The sequence below is a fragment of the Equus caballus genome, chromosome 1, assembly GCF_041296265.1.
Source record: "Equus caballus isolate H_3958 breed thoroughbred chromosome 1, TB-T2T, whole genome shotgun sequence".
NCBI lineage: Eukaryota > Metazoa > Chordata > Mammalia > Perissodactyla > Equidae > Equus > Equus caballus.
In genome coordinates this window covers 61,226,145-61,248,296 of record NC_091684.1, presented here as the reverse complement: position 1 = coordinate 61,248,296, position 22,152 = coordinate 61,226,145, and the positions used below count along the sequence as shown (strand labels likewise).

General features: G+C 37.3%; 1 protein-coding gene across 7 annotated transcripts in view; it reads left to right on the top strand.

The window, feature by feature from the left end:
* Positions 1 to 22,152, top strand: part of MICU1 (mitochondrial calcium uptake 1) — a 280,172-nt gene that overhangs the window by 162,919 nt on the left and 95,101 nt on the right. For 5 of the 7 annotated variants that reach the window (XM_070226952.1, XM_070226961.1, XM_023644799.2 and 2 more), the window contains 2 exons: positions 18,979 to 19,037; positions 20,729 to 20,811. In XM_070226952.1, coding sequence (XP_070083053.1) covers positions 18,979 to 19,037; positions 20,729 to 20,811 — 142 coding nt within the window. The remainder of the gene's footprint in view (positions 1 to 18,978; positions 19,038 to 20,728; positions 20,812 to 22,152) is intronic. The other 2 variants (XM_001503797.6, XM_023644771.2) reach the window with 1 other exon arrangement.

The window sequence follows — 22,152 nt, the reverse complement described above, 5'->3', positions numbered from 1 at the left end:
TTTTTATTAAATTTTTTTAATTTGAGTTCATAATAGTTTACATCATTGTGAAATTTCAGTTGTAAATTATTTCTCGTCTGTCACCACATAGGGGGCTCCCCTTCACCCCCTGTACTCACTCCCCACCCCCTTTCCCCTAGGAACCACTTAACTGTTTTCTTTGTCCATGTGCTTATTTATATTCCACGTATGAGTGAAATCATATGGTGTTTGTCTTTCTCCGTCTGGCTTACTTTGCTTAGCTTAATTCCCTCCAGGTCTTTCCATGTTGTTGCAAATGGGATGAATTTGTCCTTTTTTTCTGGATAAGTAGTATTCCTTTGTATATATATACCACATCTTCTTTATCCAATCATCCGTCAATGGGCACTTGGATTGTTTCCATGTCTTAGCTATTGTGAATAGTGCTGCGATGAACATAGGGGTACATATGTTACTTTGGATTGTTGATTTCAAGTTGTTTGGGTAGATACCCATGAGTGGGATAGCTTGGTCATATGGTATTTGTATTTTTAGTTTTTTGAGGAATCTCCATACTGTTTTCCGTAGTGGCTACACCAGTTTGCATTCCCACCAGCAGTGTATGAGGGTTCCCTTCTCTCCACACCCTCTCCAGCATTTCTTATTTTTAGTCTTAGTGATTATAGCCATTTTAACAGGGCTAAGATGGTATCTTCGTGTAGTTTTGACTTGCATTTCCCTGATGATTAGTGATGTTGAACATCTTTTCACGTGTTTATTGGCCATCTGTATATCTTCTTTGGAAAAATGTCTGTTCATATCCTCTGTCCATTTTTTGATCAGGCTGTTTGGTTTTTTGTTGTTCAGTTGTGTGAGTTCCTTGTATATTATGGAGATTGACCCCTTATTGGATATATGATTTGCAAAAATTTTCTCGCAATTGGTGGGTTGTCTTTTGATTTTGATCCTAGTTTCTTTTGCCTTGCAGAAGCTCATTAGTCTGATGAACTCCCACTTGTTTATTTTTTCTTTTGTTTCCCTTGTCTGAGAAGACATGGTATTCAAAAAGATCCTTTTAAGTTCGATGTCAAAGAGTGTACTACCTATATTATCTTCCAGGAGTTTTATGGTTTCAGGACTATCTTCAAGTCTTTGATCCGTTTTGAGTTTATTTTTGTGTAGGGCATGAGATAATGGTCTAGTTTCATTCTTTTGCATGTGGCTGTCCAGTTTTCCCAACACCATTTATTGAAGAGACTATCTTTTCTCCGTTGTATGTTCTTGGCACCTTTGTGGAAGATTAGCTCTCCGTATATGTGCGGTTTTATTTCTGGGCTTTCATTTCTGTTCCTTTGATCTGTGTGCCTGTTTTTATACTAGTACCATGCCATTTTGATCACTATGGCTTTGTAGTACATTTTGAAGTCAAGGATTGTGATTCCTCCAGCTTTGTTCTTTTTTCTCAGGATTGCTTTAGCAATGCGGGGTCTCTGATTGCCCCATATGAATTTTAGGATTCTTTGCTCTATTTCCGTGAAGAATGTCATTGGGATTCTGATTGGGATTGCACTGAATCTGCAAGATTGCTTTGGGTAGTATGGACATTTTAACCATGTTTACTCTTCCAATCCGTGTGCATGGAATCTCTTTCCATCTCTTTATGTTGTTATCTATTTCTTTCAATAATGTTTTATAGTTTTCATTGTATAAGTCCTTCGCCTCCTTAGTTAAATTTATTCCTAGGTACCTTATTCTTTTCAATTGTAAATGGAATTGTATTCTTGAGTTCTCTTCCTGTAAGTTTGTTATTATAGTACAGAAATGCAACTAGTTTTTGTAAGTTGATTTTGTACCCCACAACTTTACTGTAGTTGTTAGTTATTTCTAATAGTTTTCTGATGGATTCTTTAGGGTTTTCTATATATAAGGTCATGTTGTCTGCCAAAACAGAGTGTTTCAGTTCTTCACTCTGTATTTGGTTTCCTTTTATTCCTTTCTCTTGCCTAATTGCCCTGACCAAAACCTCCAGTACTGTGTTAGATAATAGTGGTGACAGTGGACATCCTTGTCTTGTTCCTGTTCTCAGAGTGATGGCATTCAGTTTTTCCCCATTGAGTATGATGTTGGCTGTGGGTTTGTCATATATGGCCTTTATTATGTTGAGGTAATTTCCTTCTATACCCATTTTGTTAAGAGTTTTTATCATAAATAGCTGTTGGATCTGTCAAATGCTTTCTCTGCATCTGTTGAGATGATCATGTGGTTTTAATTCCTCATTTTGTTAATGTGGTGTATCACATTGATTGATTTGCAGATGTTGAACCATCCCTGTGTCCCTGGAATAAATCCCACTTGATCATGATGTATGATCTTTTTGATGTATTGCTGTATTCAGGTTGCCAATATTTTGTTGAGGATTTTTACATCTATCTTCATCAGCGATATTGGCCTGTAGTTTTCCTTTTTTGTGTCGTCCTTGTCAGGCTTTGGTATCAAAGTGATGTTGGCCTTGTAGAATGTGTTAGGAAGCATTCCATCCTCGCTAATTTTTTGGAATAGCTTGAGAAGGATAGGTATTAAATCCTCTCTGAAAGTTTGGTAGAATTCCCCAGGAAAGCCATCTGGTCCTGGGGTTTTGATTTTTGGGATGATTTGATTACTGTTTCAGTCTCTTTCCTTGTGATTGGTCTATTCAGATTCTCGATTTCTTCTTAATTCAGCTTTGGGAGGTTGTATGAGTCTAAGAATTTATCCATTTTCTCTAGATTGTCCATTTTGTTGGTATATAGTTTTTCATAGTATTCTCTTATAATCCATTGTATTTCTGTGGTATCGGTTGTTATTTCTCCTCTTTCATTTCTAATTTTATTTATCTGAGGTTTCTCTTTTTTTTCTTTGTAAGTCTGGCTAGGGGGTTGTCAATTTTATTCATCTTCTCAAAGAACCAGCTCTTTGTTTCATTATTCCTTCCTACTGCCTTTTTTGTTTCAATAGCATTGATTTCTGCTCAGATTTTTATTCTCTCCTTTTACTGACTTTGGGCTTTGTTTGTTCTTTTTCTAATTCACTTAGTTGTAGTTTCAGATTACTTATTTGGGTTTTTTCTTATTTGTTAAGGTGAGCCTGTATTGCAATGAATTTCCATGTTAATATGGCTTTTGCTGCATCCCATATGAGTTGGTATGATATGTTTTCATTTTCATTTGTCTCCAGATATTTTTTTATTTCTCCTTTAATTTCTTCAACAATCCATTGGTCGTTCAGTAGCATGTTGTTTAGTCTCCACATCTTTGTCCTTTTCTTAGCTCTTTTCTTGTAATTAATTTCTAGCTTTATAGCATTGTGATCAGAAAAGATGCTTGTTATTATTTGTCCTTTTTTTTAAGTTTTTTTTTTATTTTTTTCCTTTTTCTCCCCAAAGCCCCCCAGTACATAGTTGTATGTTCTTCGTTGTGGGTCCTTCTAGTTGTGGCATGTGGGATGCTGCCTCAGCATGGTTTGATGAGCAGTGCCATGTCTGCGCCCAGGATTCCAACCAACAAAACACTGGGCCACCTGCAGCGGAGCGTGCGAACTTAACCATTCGGCCACGGGGCCAGCCCCTATTTCAGTCTTCTTAAAGTTATTGAGGCTTGCCTTGTTTCCCAGTATATGGTCTGTCCTTGAGAATGTTCTGTGCACACTTGAGAAGAATGTGTATTCTCCTGTTTTTGGATGGAGTGTTCTCTATATGTCTATTAAGTCTGGTCTAGCTTTTCATTTAATTCCACTGTTTCCTTATTGATTTTCTGCCTGGATGATCTTTCCATTGATGTGAGTGGAGTGTTGAGGTCCCCTACTATTATTGTGTTATTAATGTCTTCTTTTAGGTTTGTTAATAGTTGCTTTATGTACTTTGTTGCTCCTGTGTTGGTTGCATAGATATTTATGTGTTATTTCTTCTTGATGGAATGTCCCTTTGATCATTATAACTGCCCTTCTTTTTCTGTCTTTACCTGCCTTATCTTGAAGTCTACTTTGTCTGATATAAGTGTTGCAACACCTGCTTTCTTTTGTTTGCCATTAGCTTGGAGTATCATCTTCCATCTCTTCACTGTGAGCCTGTGTTTGTCATTGGAGCTGAGATGTGTTTCCTGGAGGCAGCATATCGTAGGGTCTTGTTCTTTAATCCATCTTGCCACTCTGTGTCTTTTTATTGGAGAATTCAATCCATATACATTTAGGGTGATTATCGATGTATGAGAGCTTAATGCTGCCATTTTATAACTTGTTTTCCAGTTCTCCTGCATTTCCTCTGTTTCTTGTCCTGTGTATTTTGGTCTACCAATCGAGTTCTGTAGTTTTTTATGTTGTGTTTCTTTGTTTTCTTCTTATTTATTATTTGTGTCTCTCTTCTCCTTTTTTGTTTAGTGGTTACCCTGAGGTTTTATTCAAGATCTCGTGGATAAGATAGTCCCTTTTCTGATGGCCTCTAATTTATTAGACTAAACCGATTCAGTCCCTTTCCTCCTCCCCTCCTAAGTTGTTTTTCTCACATCTTATTCCATCTTGTGTTATGAGTTTGTGGTTAGAATGACAAGATTTCCTTTGTTTTTGGTGCTCCTTCCCTTTGTCTTTAATGCTATACTTGAGTATTTGCTGTCCTGCTCTGACTCTATCTATTTAACTCCTTACTCCGTGCTTTGTAACCCTCTTCTCCCTTTTTTTTTTCCAGGTATGAGGATTTCTTGCAGGGGGGCGTGTCATGGCTATGATCCTTAGCTTATGTTTGTCTGGGCAAGTTTTTATTTCTCCATCATATTTGAAGGATATTTTCGCTGGATAGAGTATTTTTGGCTGAAAGTTTTTGTCCTTCAATGATTTGAATATGTCATTCCAACCTCTCCTAGCCTGTAAGGTTTCTGCAGAGAAAACCACTGAAAGCCTGATGGGAGTTCCTTTGTAGGTTATTTTCTTGCCTTGTTCCCCTTAGTATTCTTTCTTTGTCATCAGTTTTTCCAGTTTCACTACTATATGCCTTACAGTAGGTCTTTTTACATTGACATTTTTAGGATATCTAGCAGCCTCTTCCACATGGATCTCCTTACCTAGGTTTGGGAATTTCTCTGCTATTATTTCTTTGAGCAAGCTCCATTCTCCTCTTCTCCTTCTTGAATACCTATAATTCTTATGTTGCATTTCCTAATTGAGTCGGATATTTCTCAGAGACTTTCTTCATTTCTTTTTAGTCTTAGTTCTGTCTCTTCCTCCATCTGGAACATTTCAATGTGTCTATCTTCAATTATGGTGATACGTTCCTATGGTGTCTGCTCGAGCATTCAGGGAATCCATGTTTTGTTTTATTTCTTCCATTGTGTCTTTCATCTCTAGTATTTGCTTGATTCTTTCTTATAGTTTCAATCTCTTTTGTGAAATAGCTCCTTAACTCGTTGAATTGTTTCTCTACATTCTCTTTTACCTCATTGAGTTTTTTGATGATAGCTGTTTTGAATTCTTTGTCATTTAGATTACATATTTCTGAATCCTCAGGACTGATTTCTGGCTACTTGTCATTTTCTTTCTTGTCTGGAGATCTAATATAGTGTTTGATGTTGCTAGAGGCTCTGTTTTTTCTCATCCTGGTGTTATTAGGTCACAGTTAACACCTATCGCCACTGAGTGGGGTCAAGAGCCAGGTATTCTGAGCCCTCTGCCTTCAGCTGAATTCCCAGGGGCTGGAGCCCTGCTGAGCTGTTTGGAGGAGGGGCACTTTCTCCTGCATGCTCTCGGGGTCTTCTGCCTCTGCTCTCCTGGGGTGTTGGTTTGATGAGGTAACACACCCCCCCCCCCCCCCCAGTAAGTTTTCACTCAGTAGAGGGCTTCCCTCTAGGCTGCAAGGGCCCTAGGGATTCCTTGAAGTTCCCGCAAACAACTGTACCCTTCCCCGTTCCTTCCTTCTCGGAGGCCTCCCACAGTTCCAATCACAGTGTTTAGGGGAAGGAGTGAAGATTTCTCTTACTCTGTTCCAGCTCATCTGAGGAGGGCTCCAGCCTCTCCCTCCTGTGTCGTATGGCTGCATGGATCTCTCCAAGGTTTTTTGTGTTGAGTTTAGATGTCCCCTCTTGGAGTCTGGATGTTTTTTTCATTGTATATTGGAGGGGGAAGATTTCTGAGAGACCTCACTCCACCATGATGCTGACGTCACTCCTGCATTTGTCTTTTAATAGAGGAGTTTAGTTCATTTAACTTTGTTGTGATTTATTTGGTCTTACTTCTGTCATTTCATGTTATGTTTTCCGTGCTTTCTTGCTGTTTTTTTTTCTTTTAAGTTTTTGCTTTATTCATTGGGTTTTTTCTCCCAAGTAATTTCAGTGTTCTCCTATTAGTGGTAAACTTCGAATTAAATGTATGTATGTATATTTATCTGTGGGGGTTAGGGGTGCAACATGGCTTTTTTATCTAGGATGAAGTCTTCCATTTGTTTTGATGTCTTCTATTGGAAGTTGAAAAATTTAACTTACTTTCGCTTTCTTCTCTGCACTTAGTTTCTACAATTTTAACAATCTCACATTTTTTATTCCAAGTCATTATTTTTAAATAATGTTACATCATATATTTTCTCTTTCAAGGAGTATTTCTCATACTTCATTACTTATAACCATGTTGGTATAATAGCTCAGAGTGCATGCTCTAGTAGACTGCATGTATTTGAATCCTTGCTCTGAGACGCTGGACACACTGTACCTTAGTTTCCTCTTTTTTAACAGGGGTTGAGTATACTAGTACAATGTCACAGAGTGGTTAGGAGGATTAAATAACTTATATAAAGTGCCTGATAGATAATAAACATTAATAAATGCCAGATACCATGATTATTATTGTAGTAATAATCATTACTTAAGGTTAACTTTCTTCTACTGATTTTATTGCTCATTTAATTTATTGCCCACTTCCTAATTGATCTCATTTTCCCTGTCTTCATTCCTTCATTTTGAGGTTGGCCCCATTGCTGAGCAGTTAAATTGGCATGCTCAGCTTTGGCGGCCCACGGTTTCACCAGTTCAGATCCTGGGCGCAGACATGGCACTGCTCATCAGGCCATGCTGAGGTAGCATCCCACATGCCACAACTAGAAGGACCCACAACTAAAATATACAACTAGGTACTAGGGGGATTTGTCAAGAAAACGCAGAAAGAAAACAAAGAAAATTGGCAACAGTTGTTAGCTCAGGTGCCAATCTTTAAAGAAAAAAATCTATTCCTTCATTTTGATTGATTTTTGTTGTTGGCTGAAGAATTTCCTTTACTGGGGATTGGCAAACTTCTTCTTAAAGGGTCAGATAAATATTTTATGCTTGCTGTCCATAACGTCTTTGTCACAACTACTCAGCTCTGCCCTTGTAGCTCAAAAGCAGCCCTGGACAATATACAAACAAATGGCTAGTCAGCAGGTCATAGTTTACCGACCCTTGCTCAAGACTTCTGTTACTGTTTTTTTTTTTGTGGAATTTTGTTAGGTATGTGGATTACACAATTTCAAAGTCCTTGCATGTCGGAGATTATCTTCTGTTGCTAATGTAAGAAAAAGATGATTTCACTTGTGTGTAATTCTTAGATTACATTTATTTCCCTCAAAATTGTATAGAACTTGCTCTGCAGTGTTCAAGTGTGATGGAGAATTATGATACAACCTTATACTTTCTTCTTAATGATAACTAATTTTTTCCTCCCAAATGGTTGAAGATTTCTTTTTCTTTATCCTTGGCATTCGTCATTTCACCAGGAGAATTTTCTTTTCTATTCTTTGTTAAAAGAGCAAGGCTAAGAAGAAGAGCTAGATTGGTGTATTTACATATCATGAACTTCAGCTATTTTTGGCTATTATTATCTTTTTCACCCCTAAGGAAATTTTCTAGATATTCCAAAAGTTAGCAATGAAGATTCTTAGTTTATCATTTTGAATTAGACATCATGTGGGAAATGACATTTTCAGTGGTAGAATGTCCACTATTTCATACTGTATAGTTTGGGCTCCCTGTAGTACAGTTTAATGGACGTGTATGGCTGCACAGCCACAGAAGACATATTCAGGGAAAAGTCTAATTAATTTACCCTTGCTGGAACATATTAAATCACTAAATGGTAAGAAACTAAAAATTGTAGTACAGTCAGAAAGTTATTACAGTGTTTCAAATTCTAATTCTAGCACAATCAACAGAAAAAAACTTTGGTTTTAACTTTATTTCATAATATGATATCATCTATAACCAATTATTGTCCATGTGGATTTTTTTAATTTGCTATTCCAGATCTCACGTTTCAAGAATAATTATTTGCCTGATTTCAGGACAGAATGCAGTAGTTATCTTCATAATTTCCATCAACTTCAGGTGGCAAGATTAATAGTGGATATTTTGGTCAGTAGATAGTTCTACAAAACAAACATGAGGGCAAGCCTGACTACAAGGCTTCTGAGTTGACACAGAAAGTGTAATAGTTAAATTTTTGAGCCACTGATATTATTCACATTATGCCTGCTTCACATAGATATTCCTTTATGCACAGTTAGCTGTGTATAAAAATTAAATGTAAAATACATAGCTTTATAAAAAGAAATATTTCTTGTCTTTGTGCTTATCTTTTATCATTCTTTAAGTCTTTTATGTTTTTCAAATACTGACAGCCCTTCTTATTAGCTATAGAGTTAACATGGCACTTATCATGAAACTATTAGAAAATGTTTTAGGCTAACATTAGCAAAGAAAATTTATGAAACAGTTACTAACAGAAATGAAATCAGACTTACAAGGCAACTAGGTTGATGAAAAGAAAATTGATCTGCTGTTCTGTAAGTGTGTTTAAAATAATTCTTAGGATATTTTCATTTTGTGTAGCACCCTTGTTCTTAAGCTGCATCATCCCAAGGAAATGCTATGGTACAAAAACAACACATCATACCATGGGAACTTTTTCCCTCCACTCCGTGTAAAGAGCAGGAAGATTTCCAGACTGCACCTAGCTATCATACCTTGAAGAATTCAGAAGAATTGAGAGAGGGGCACTTTTCTTTCTTTTCAGTTATTTTATTGAGTTGGTTTATAACATTGTGTAATTTCAGGTGTACTTTATTATATATCAGTTTCAGTGTAGACTGCATTGTGCTTACCACCAGTAGTCTAATTTTTATCCATCATCATTCGTGTGTGCCCCTTTACCCCTTTCACCCACCCCCTGACCCCCTTCCCCTATGGTAACCACTAATCTATTCTCTTTATCCATGTGTGTGTTTGTCTTCTAGATAGGAGTGAAATCATATGATGTTTGTCTTTCTCAGTCTGGCTTATTTCACTTAACATAATACCCTCAAGGTCCATCCATGTTGTTGCAAATGGTATGATTTTTTCTTTTGTTATGGTTGAGTAGTATTCCATTATATGTATATACCACATCTTCTTTATCCATTCATCAGTTGATGGGCACTTGAGCTGCTTCCACGTCTTGGCTATTATGAATAATGCTGCAATGAACATAGCAGTGCATAGATCTCTTTATATTGTTGATTTCATGTTCTTTGGATAAATATCCAGTAGCGATATAGCTGGATCACATGGCATTTCTATTTTTAATTTTTTAAAAATCTCCATACTGTTTTCCATAGTGGCTGCACCAGTTTGCATTCCCACCAGCAGTGTAGAGGGTTCCCTTTTCTCCACATCGTCTCTAACATTTGTTATTTTTTGTCTTGGTAATTACAGCTGTAGGGAGGAAGACTTTTCCTCTACCTAATGTGGGTTCATCTGGCCAGAGAACGAATTAAATTCACATGAGACAGAATATCAAGAGAAAATTAAACAAAGCTTTATAACATGTATACATGGGAGAGGTCAGGCAAACTGAGCAACTTGCCAAAATGGCCGAAACCACCACTTAAATATCTAAAGACAATGGAGGATGTTGGGGGTGGAGGGGGAGTCGATCATGGGAGATTACCACACAAGTACAGTAAACAAAATGCAGATTTAAGTCCTTGCCTTTGGCATTGATTAAGAGTTTCTAGAGAGAAGGTCATCCCCCCTTCCTGGTACAGAGAGGGAGATATCTTTACAGATGGAGAGTTCCTTTACAATGTAAATGTCTCTTACAAAGGGTAAGTAAATTCTACTTTTCAGTTGCTTTCCTGTCTGCAAAGTAACTAGCCTCAAATAATCATCATGCCAAAGAGACATATCTTGGGGTGGCCAATTCCAGTCCCCACACAGCCATTCTCATTGTAGTTTTGATTTGTGTTTCTCTAGTAATGAGAGATGTTGAATATCTTTTCATGTGCTTATTGGCCATCTGTATGTCTTCTTTGGAAAAATGTCTGTTCAGATCCTCTGCCCATTTTTTGATCAGTTGTTTGTTTTTTTAATTATTGAGTTGTGTGAGTTCTTTATATATTTTGGAAATTAACCACTTGTCATGTATATCATTTGCAAATATTTTCTCCCAGTTGGTGAATTGTCTTTTCATTTTCTTCATGGTTTCCTTTGCCTTGAAGAAGCTTTTTGGTCTGATGTAGCCCCATTTGCTTATTTTTTCTTTTGTTCTCCTTGCCTGAGTAGATATGGTATTCAAAAAGGTGCTGCTAAGACCGATGTCAAAGTGTGTACTACCTATATGTTCTTCTAGGAGTTTTATGGTTTCAGGTCTTACATTCAAATCTTTAATCCATTTTAAGTTAATTTCTGTGTATGGCATAAGAGAATGGTCTACTTTCATTCTTTTGCAGGTGGCTGTTCAGTTTTCCCAACACCATTTATTGAAGAGACTTTCCTTTGTCCATTATATGTTCTTGGCTCCTTTGGCAAAGATTAGCTCTCCATGGATGGGTGGTTTTATTTCTGGGCTTTCAATTCTGTTCCATTGATCTGTGTGTCGTTTTTTTGTGCCAGAACCATGCTGTTTTGATTACTGTAGCTTTGTAGTATATTTTGAAGTCAGGGATTGTGATGCCTCCAGCTTTGTTCTTTTTTCTCAGGATTTCCTTGGGTATTCGGGGTCTTTTGTTGTTCCATATAAATTTTAGGATTCTTTGTTCTATATCTGTGAAGAATGTCATTAGGATTCTGATTGGGATTGAATTGAATCTGTAGATTGCTTTAGGCAATATGGACATTTTAACTGTGTTTATTCTCCCAATCCATGAGCATGGAATATCTTTCCATGTCTTTATGTCTTCTTCAATTTCTTTCAAAAATGTCTTATAGTTTTCAGTGTGTAGGTCTTTCACCTCTTTGGTTAAATTTATTCCTAGATATTTTATTCTTTTTGTTGCAATTGTAAATGGGATTGGATTCTTGACGTCTCTTTCTGCTAGTTCATTATTAATATATAGAAATGCAACTGATTTTTGTAAATTGATTTTGTACCCTCCAACAATGCCATAGTTGTTGATTATTTCGAGTAGTTTTCTGATGGATTCTTTAGAGTTTTCTATTTATAGAATCACATCATCTACAAACAGTGAGAGTTTCATTTCTTCCTTTCCCGTTTGGATTCCTTTTATTTCTTTTTCTTGCCTAATTGTTCTGGCCAATACCTCCAGTATTATGTTGAACAGGAGTGGTGAGAGTGGGTACCCTTGTCTTGTTCCTCTTCTCAGAGGGATTGCTTTCTGTTTTTCTCCATTAAGTATGATGTTGGCTGTGGATTTGTCATGTATGGCTTTTATTATGTTGAGGTACTTCCCTTCTATATCCATTTTATTGAGAGTTTTTATCGTAAATGGATGTTGGATCTTGTTGATGCTTTCTCTGCATGTATTGAGATGATCATGTGATCATTATTCCTCATTTTCTTGGCGTGATGTATCATATTGATTGATTTGCAGATGCTGAACCATCCCTGCATCCCTGTTATAAATCCCACTTGATCGTGGTGTATGATCTTTTTAATGTATTTCTGCATTCAGTTTGCCAGTATTTTGTTGAGGATTTTTGCATCTTTGTTCATCAGCCATACTGACCTGTAATTTTCCTTCTTTGTGTTGTCCTTGTCTAGTTTTGGTATTAGGGTAATGTTGGCCTCATAGAATGACTTAGTAAGCTTTCTGTCTTCTTCAATTTTTCAGAATAGTTTGAGAAGGGTAGGTATTAAATTTTCTTTCAATGTTTGGTAGAATTCTCCAAAGAAGCCATCTGGTTCTGGACTTTTGTTTTGGGGGAGCTTTTTTATTATTGTTTCAATTTCTCTACTTGTGATTAGTCTGTTCAGATTCTCCATTTCTTCTTGATTCAGTTTTGGGACGTTGTATGAATCTAAGAATTTATTTCTTCTAGGTTATCCTATGTGTGGGCATATAGTTTTTCATAGTATTCTCTTATAATCCTTTGTATTTCTGTGGTATCTGTTATAATTTCTCCTCTTCCATTTCTAATTTTATTTATTTGAGCCTTCTTTTTTTCTTGGTGAGTCTAGCTAAGGGTTTGTCAATTTTGTTTATCTTCTCAAAGAACCAGCTCTTAGTTTCATTGATCCTTTTAGTTTTTTTAGTCTCTATTTCCTTTATTTCTGCTCTCTGTTTTATTATTTTCCTCCTTATCCTGACTTTGGGCTTTGTTTGTTATTCTTTTTCTAGTTCTGGTAGATGTAGTTAAGATTACTTATTTGGGATTTTTCCTGTTTGTTGAGGTGGGCCTATATTCCTGTGGATTTCCTCCTTAGTACCACTTTTGCTGCATCCCATAAGAGTTGGTATGTTGTGTTTTCATTTTCGTCTTTCTTCAAGTATTTTTTGATTTCTTCATTGATCCAGTGGTTGTTCAGTAGTTTGTTGTTTAGTCTCCACTTATTTGTGACTTTCCCAGCTTTTTATTGTAGTTGATTTCTAGTTTCATAGCACTGTGGTCAGAAAAGATGCTTGATATGATTTCAATCTTCTTAAATCTGTTAAGGCTTGCCTTGTTTCCCAACATGTGGTCTATCTTTGAGAATGTTCCATGTGCACTTGAGAAGAATGTGTATTCTGCTGGTTTTGGATGAAATGTTCTATATGTATCTATTAAGTCCATCTGGTCTAGTGTTTCATTTAAGGCCATTTCCTTTACTTTCTGTCTGATCTATCCATTGATGTGAGTTGGGTGTTGAGGTCCCCTACTATTATTTTGTTGCTGTCCATTTCTCCTTTAGGTCTGTTAATAGTTGCTTTATGTACTTTGGTGCTCCTGTGTTAGGTGTATATATTCGTAAGGGTTATGTCCTCTTGGTGGACTGTCCCTTTTACCATTATATACTGCCCCTTTATGTCTATTATTGTTTTTTTTAAATCTTGAAGTCTGCTTTGTCTGATAGGAGTATGGCAACATGTGCTTTCTTTTGTTTGCCATTTGCTTGGAGTATTATCTTCCATCCCTTCACTCTGAGCCTATGTTTGTCTTTAGAGCTGAGATGTGTTTCCTGGAGGCAGCATATTGTTGAGTCATGTTTTTTGGTCAATCCAGCCATGCTGTCTTTTGATTGGAGCATTCAATCCGTTTACATTTAGTGATTATTGATATATGAGAGCTTAATACTGTCATTTTATCTCTGGTTTTCCAGTTGTTCTGTATTTCCATTGTTTATCTTCCCTTGTATTTCTGACTGCCATTTCAGTTTTGTGGTTTTCTGTGATAGTTTTCTCAGTTATCTCTTTATTTATGAGTTGTGGCTCTATTCTGATTCTTTGTTTAGTGGTTACCATGAAGTTTTTATGAAAGATCTCATAGATGAGATAGTCTATTTTCTGATAGTCTCTTATCTCCATTAGCCTAAGCAGGTTCCATCCCTTTCCTCTTCTCCTTCTGAGTTATTGTTGTCACAAATTCTTATTTTTTGTGTTGTGAGTTTGTGACTAAATTGAACTGTTTATAGTTATTTTTGATACTTTCTTTCCCTTTATGTTTTATGTTATAATTAAGTGTTTGCTACCCTGTTCTGAAAGACAAGTGCAGTTTTATGATTTTGTCTGTCTCTTTATCTCCTTGCTCAAAGCTTTGTAAACCTTTGCCTTTTTGTTTCAGGTAGGAGGGCTTTCTTCATCATTTCTTGTAAGTGAGGTCTAATGGCAATGAACTCCCTCAGCTTTTGTTTATCTAGGAAAGCTTTTCTTTCTCCTTCATATCTGAAGGATAGTTTCACTGGATACAGTATTCTTGGCTGAAAGTTTTTATCAGTATTTTGAATATATCATTCCTTTCTCTCCTAGCCTGTAATGTTTCTGCTGAAAAATCTGCTGAAAGCCTGACAGGGATTCCTTTGTAGGTTATTTTCTTCTGCCTTGCTGCCCTTAATATTTTTTCTTTGGCATTGACTTTGCCAGTTTCAGTAGTATATGCCTTGGAGAAGATCTTTTTTCATTGATGTAATTAGGAGTTCTATTGGCTTCACATACTTGTAAGTCCAGTCTTCCCCAGGTTTGGGAAGTTCTTAGCTATTGTTTCTTTGAACAAGCTCTCTGCTCCTTTTTCCCCCCTTCTTCCCCTGGAATACCCATAATCGTTATATTTCTTTTCTTAATTAAGTTGGATATTTCTTGTAGAATTTCTTCATTGTTTTTTAAATCTTATTTCTCTCTCCTCCTCTACCTGAAACAGTTCTATATTTCTGTCTTCTTATACATTAATTTTGTTCTCCATAACATCAGCTCTGTTTCTTATGGTTTCTAGATTATTTTTTTTATCTCATTAATTGTTTTCTTCATGTCCAGAATTCCTATTTGGTTTTTATTTTTAGAGTTTCAATCTCTTTGGTGAAGTATTTCTTCTGCTCATTACTTTCATTCCTGAGCTCGTTATTGTCTTTCTGAGTTTTCTTGTAACTCATTGAGTTTCTTTATGACAACTGTTTTGAATTCTCTATCATTTAGATTGTAAATTTCTATTACTTCAGCATTGGTTTCTGGGGACTTGTCATTTTCCTTCTGCTCTGAAGTGTTACTGTCATTCTTTATGGTGTTTGATTAATTGATCCTTTGCCAGTGCATTTGTGGTAGTTATCGGGTCACAGATTCTACCTGCCCCCCTTAGGGGGAGCAGGAACTGTGTTTTCTGATTCTGCCCCATCTGCTGAAAGTTGTGAATGTAGTGCTTCTCTGTGTTTGCCCAGGCTGGCCACAGCTGCTCTGCAGTTTGCGCTCACATGGGCCGAGCCTCTGTGCTCAGCATGTGGGTCAGTCACCATAGGTGGGTCCTCTGTGCTCAGCAGGGGACCAGCTGAGCTGCTGAGTGGTAGGCAGGAGGGGCGCCTACACAGGCGCTGAGCTGCTGCTCCGTGGGTCCCATGGACTGCTGTGTTCCACAGATGGGCAAATTCTCACCTGCGGTGTGCTAGAGGGCAGGGGTGTCCACACAGAGGCTGAGGTGCCACACGGTGGGTCCCACGAGCTGCTATGCTCCATAGGCAGGGGCACCTTCTGAGTGGGTGGGGTGCCTTCTCACCTGTGCTGTGCTCAGAGGGCAGGTGCCAACACAGGGGCTGAGCCACCACTCAGTGTAGAGTCTTCCCACCAGTGGGGCCACCGTGGCATAGTGGGCATTGCCACAGGCTGGAGTGCAATTCTAAAAGCCTTCGTGCAGGCCAGGCTGTCCCCACCTCCTCTTTTAGTCATGCTGGGCCACTGTGTGAGGATCTGTGACCTGGCCTGCTGCCACTGGGGAGGGGGAAGGATGCACTCACCTACTTCCACTACCTCCCAGGCATCCAGTCCACCCACCCTCAGATGCATAGCTGCCTGGATCTCAGACGTCCTCTTGTACTCTGCAGGGAATCCTCTGCTGGTTAATGAATGTCCATTTAGTTGCAACTTAAAGGGGAGAGACTAAGGGGAGAACTCACTCCACCGTGATGCTGACATCATTCTTGGAGGGACACGTTTTTGAAATCTAACTTGTAGTGTTTTCTCCATTTCCTAAGTCTGATGTTATGCAGAAAACAACATACTAAGCCCTCATATAAAAATAATGTTAGTATACTAGTCTGCAAAGAAGCAGTCCTATTGTTTCTAGAAAGGATAGGTCATTCTAGAATTAACTATATTTAGGATACTGCATTGATGGGAGGCATTGACCATCTAAAGTACCCCACAGGAGGACCATTAGGATGTTGAAGTTTTGGAAGCAAATTCTGAGAAACCTTAGTAGAGACATGATCATAAGTTTTTATGTAATCAGAGGGCCATGATATAGGTGAGAAAGCAGATATATTTTTTTCTTTCTCTAAAAAATTAAACTAGGATAGTTTGTAGGAGTTACACAGAAATAGATTTGATTTCTGCATGAGAAAAATAACTCAATTAATATGACCGACAATGATTAGACCTCAGAAGTGGTAACCTCCCTCTCAGAAATAATCAGAGGCTGTCTGATCCTTACGAGTTCAGTAGGTAGGTTCATCATTCAATAGAGGTTCATCATATTCTAAAGTTTTTTTTCTAACTCAGAGTTCTCTGATATTGCATATTAATTACCTCATTTGTTCTACAGCATCATTTTAAAAGAGGAGTGGTGCAGGTAGGAACTTTGTGGCAGGAGAACCAAACCAACAGAAAATAAGAAACTTGTTTAAAATCTAGTCTCTTCATTTTTTTGTTCATTCTGTCAGTACCATCAAAACATAATTTAAGACATAATGACTCATTATGTTGTTGGAAGAGCCAGAATTAGAGCCCAAGTCTTATGCATTTTCCATTAAAGAACAATAAGCGAAACAGTCATGAAAATCTTGAGAAAGCTAGTATTGTTGCTATCTGATTGTTTGACTTACTATACATAGAAAAAGATGGGGGTTTTTCTTATTAAAGCAAAGTATAAAAGTTTACTGTGCCTCAGGGCCGGCCTGGTGGCTCAGCGGTTAAGTTTGCATGTTCTGCTTCAGTGGCCCAGGGTTCACCGGTTCAGATCCCGTGTGCGGGCATGGCACCACTTGGCTCACCATGCTGTGGCAGGCGTCCCACATATAAAGTAGAGGAAGATGGGCATGGATGTTAGCTCAGGGCCAGTCTTCCTCAGCGAAAAGAGGAGGATTGGTAGCAGTTAGCTCAGGGCTAATCTTCCTCAAAAAAAAAAAAAGTTTACTGTGCCTCAAAGAACATCCTAGAGTTGTTATTATTGTTATCATTATTGTTAATGATAGAATAATATAAAAAATGGATTCTTAACTAGAACAGACCTAATGTATCTCCATTTCCTAGTAGCATATATTGTCATGGAATTCTAAGTAAAAGAAGTATGATAATAAACTTTGTATAGAATCTTATTGTTTTAATCGGTTCCAAGCTATGTTATGATCGTTTTAGAAATCGTTATACAAAAAGTAGATTATCCTCTTAGCATGAGGAGAGAACCTTCACTGTTCACTCTATAAGTAGCCTGGGATTTAAAAGAACTCCCTTCTCAGTACCTATGGAAATAGGTTGTGAGCGTAAATCCCAAACACCTTAAAGCTTTCCTGAACAGCTGTATTTAAAAATTACTCTGAAGCCTACATTTAAGGAAAGAATTACCTAATTGCATATTCCTGTGTAGCATGTTTCACTTAGAGCAAGCTGGTTTTTTCTTGTTTGTCTTAAATACTTTGATGTGATGAGCAGATGAAGATTGAATAGGCTGAGAGAACTACTCCTGGAAAGACCTTCCCTGATAGTCTGGTAGGGCTTAAATGAGAATGTGCAGGGCTCCTCCCCTGACTTACCTCGTCAGTGACCAGCATATCGGAGTTCAGCCTCTAGAGTGTCAGCGCATGTACTTTAATAAACACTCTGAGTAGCTCCACATGAAGCAAATGCTCTGTTTGAAAGTAAGCCAGGATAAAAAGATATAGATACCTCAAGTAGTACAGGGTGTGCTTTGTTTGGTAAAATGAATTTAACCTTAGTTGTAGGAGGACATATTAACTATGATTTGCTAGAATAACTCATTCAGTCATTTAAATGATGACCGGGCATGTGCCTTCACAGAACTCACAGCACGTAAGAATAAAAGATTATGATAAAGCTAAAAATGTAAGCACCCTGTGTAATCTCTGTAAGCTGTGGAGATAGGGATTGGGAGTGCTGCTTTAAATCCCGTGTGACAACATACTGACTGGCTCTTGCCCAATTTTTCCGTATTTCTATTCATTTTTGACTGTATTCATCCTGGTGTTGTGATGCCACCTCCTCTTACACTGCTTCCTTTCTCTTTCCTCTCACCTGAAATATTGGCTTCCAACTGCATTCTACCCTTTCCTCACCTTTCTCCTCAACCCTCACTTCTCCTTGGGCGAATTCATTTCAGGCTCTTTGCAGCAAACCACATGCTAATGACTCCCAACTTTAACCTCTCTCTTCTAAGCTTTAGACCCATATTTCCAACTATCTCCTGAATATTTTCATCTGGATATGCTGTGGACCCCTTGAATTCAGCAGATCCTGTCTGAACTCATTTTGTTTCTCAAACCTTTGACGTTTATTTTATCTCTTGGTTAATGACATGCAAGATACCCAATAGCCTAGGCTAAAAGCCATGCTGTCAGCCTTTTTCACTCTCAACTCAATTAATTATTAAATTGTATAATTTCTGCCTCCTTAAGTTATTTCAAATTTGCTCCCTCCTCTCCATTACCACTCCCGTCACCTCAGTTCACATTTTCAACATTTACAAGAACTTCTGTCATCTTCTCTGAAGCTGGTTCTCGTTTTCCAACTCATCCTTCAATGTAAGCAGAGAAGTCCTTCATAAATGCCAATTTGATTGTGTCACTCCCCTACTTAAAACTTTCAGTGGCTTCATATTGTTTGCAGTTGTTAAAATCTGAAGTATCTACAAGGGTTAGGCAAATAATTTATATGAGTGAAGTGGGCCAAGTGTGAGACAATAGGGGAGAATAGGAGAGTGTATTCCTGTCTAAAGAAATTCATATTCAGAATTTTAAAAAACATGTGACAAACCTATCTGAGAATCTAATGTTGCTTATGGGTCTCCAGTTAGTGCAGCCAAGTCTAAACTACTGAGCATGGCATATGCAACGTTTCTTTGATATCAGGTATGTCCTTGAGATGAACAACTTGGAACCCTCAGCTATTGCAGAGAATGACGTAACCAGTGAGTCATATTTTGTTGTTTTGTTTCTAGGTCAAAATGTATCAGAATAAAGAGTATGAGTGTATTATTGGAAGTACCACTGTCTTGATTTTGGAGGCCGTGGAGCATAATGGAAAGTCTATGGGCTTTGGAGTCAGCGTTGACCTAGGTTCACTTACCAGTTCTGCCACATATTAGCTGTGTGATTTTGAGCTAATCATTTAGTGGCTTTGAGACCAAATTTCCTACTCTGTTTAAAAAATAAAGAAATAAAACCTTTCAGGATTGAGGGAATAAAATCAAATAACGGCTTTAAATTATCCATCTCAATGCTTGGCACGTAGTAACTCTTCAGTAAAAGACAACATCTAGACAGGTAGAAAAAATTTGGGAAGTGGCGATAAGTGTACGAAAATCTAATTCCCCCAGGTACATTCTTCCCAACAATTGTATTTGTGGCCTAAAGAAGAGCAAACCTGTTGGAAGCCATTATCGAGTAAGGCAGGCAATTGGAAGCTGACAGGCAGATGATTCACCCACGTGACTGAAAACTGGGAGCTTACCAGCCTAGCTGGCTGCCTAGCTGAAAATCGAATTTAAGCCTAGAGGGTTGCTATTAACAAATTTATGAATATGGTAATATGGACTCTCTACAACTATGCCTAATGTGCTAAGCCTTTTTTAACTTTTTTGTCTACGTAGAATCTTTAAATTTTTTTTAGTAAAACTGCTATTAACTGAAAATTTAGTTCAATAGTATCAGGATATATAGGATATCTTATTTTGGTTTATTCTCTATGGCTAATAAATTTGAAGCACCAAAGGAAGGAAATGAACAACTTAGTTTTCTTTACCAGAACATTTAGTATGGTAAGGAAGGAAAGCTGTTAGATTTATATTTAATTCTAATGCACAAATATATTAATTATATTTTGATTGCTCTAGGAACACTAAAGAAGTCTTGAATAACTTTCCTCATTTGCTTAAGGGAAAGAAAATACACCATCTTCTCAAGATTTACATTTTTCATTTTGATTTTTAAAATTCAGCTTGATCTTAACATTTAAGTATGCTTTGCTCAGTAATTTGTGTACCAAGCTGACATGGTTGAAATAGGGGCTAAGTAGCTAACAGTATGCTTTTCTGCCTTACCACAGAGCTATAGCGATAGTGAGTAAACTAGTATAAATAATAACCTGTTGGCAGAATGACATCCACTGAACTCCTGATTGTACTTGCCATGGAGAGACTAGAAAGAACAAAGTAGAAAGCTAGCTTGTTTTAAAAGACTTAGGGTTTCAACTTCTTGCTGTGCAGCAGTATGTCTCACCACAAACAGACTTTTGTGCCCAGATAAATAATACTATCAGTAACAGAGCAACAACGTTAATATTATGTTGTTGCTAAGAGGATGATTTCTAAAAAAGCAAAGCTGAAGTATTTGAGTGTTGAAACACAAAGATAGACAACTGCTGTCTTTAATGGTCATGGTAAAATTCTCTTTTGGTTTTAAGGAGTATTGCTAAAAGATTGATCTGGATAAATATGGTGGCATTCTGTGACTTGATATTACTTTTTAGTGTTTAACCGCCTGTTTTTCTGAAAGGAATGATTTTTTCTTTTTGGTCAATGCCTTCTAAATATTTTCTTTCTCCTCCCTCCCTCTCTTCCTCCTTCCCTCCTACGCTTCCTTCCTTCCTTTCTACTTGCAGCTCCTCAGAGAAATTTTGAAATTGCCTTCAAGATGTTTGACTTGAATGGAGATGGAGAAGTAGACATGGATGAGTTTGAACAGGCAAGTTGTCCTGGAAAGTTCCATTAAGTATATTAATATTTAACACATTTTCACGTGCCTTGGAGTTTCTTTGGCCTTGGTCAATATCCTCAGATACTATCCAGTTCTTGAAGTACCTAATGTGTCATTTTTCAAAAATATCCTTACTTTTAACAGGTGGGTTTTTTTTCTTTGTTTTCACTCTAAATGTAACGAATTATTTCAGTGTATGATTAAGGTCAAGGTTTTGCTTTGATTCCCCAAGATGAATTATACTTTAATGCTGAGAGGCTAAGTTATGGCTATTCAATCATATATTCAGTCAACATTTATTAAACAGCTCCTTTGTGCCACACAGTTCCAGAATACAAGGATGAATGACATATGTTCTGAAAAAATTTCTATAAGACAGGGAAAAATGATACCATGCCTTTTGACCATAGCATGTACATAGACATGTACAGTTTCTTCTGAATCCTAGGAAGAGATTACATTTCCATAAAACTCTGTCATTGGAGGGCCATGATACCTCTCCAGATACAATTATTATGATTGTCAGAAGTGGTTTCAAAACAGAAAAAAATATATATACGGGAGAAAGCACTTTCATATTCAAAATGAGAAAAGGAGGGAAAAGAAGTGGGAGAAAGTATCAGGTATAGTATATCTTTAACTAAGAGATGCACAAAGTCAAATATTTCAAAATACCTAGAGACATTTGTTCAAATTTCCATCCTATATCCATCTTAATACCTTCACTTTTCCATAATCCTGCATTTTACTGGTATTTCCAGGTGCTCAAACAATTATAAATAGAACTTGTTTTGATATGTTTTTATTTATTTATTTATTTATTTTATTCTTCTTCCCAAAGCCCCCCATACATAGTTGTAGATTCTAGTTGTAGGTCATTTTGGTTATGGCACGTGGGATGCCACCTCAGCATGGCCCGATGAGTGGTGCCATGTCCATGCCCAGGATCTGAACCGGTGAAACCCTGGGCCACCAAAGCGGAGTGTGTGAACTTAACCACTTGGCCCCGGGGCCAGCCCCTGATATGTTATCTTTTATTTTAGATAGAACTATTTTATTTTTTATTGAGATGTAATGGACATATACCATTGTTTTAGTTTCAGGTGTACAACAATGATTTGATCTATGTATATATTGTGAAATGATTACCATAATAAGTTTAATTAACATCCATCACCAACATAGTTACAAATTTTTTTTTCTTGTGATGAGAACTTTTAAGACCTACTCTCTTTTCAACTTTCAAATACACTGTACTGTTTTGTTAACTGTAGTCACCATGCTGTACATTACATCCCCAGGACTCATTTATCTTAGAACTGGGTACCT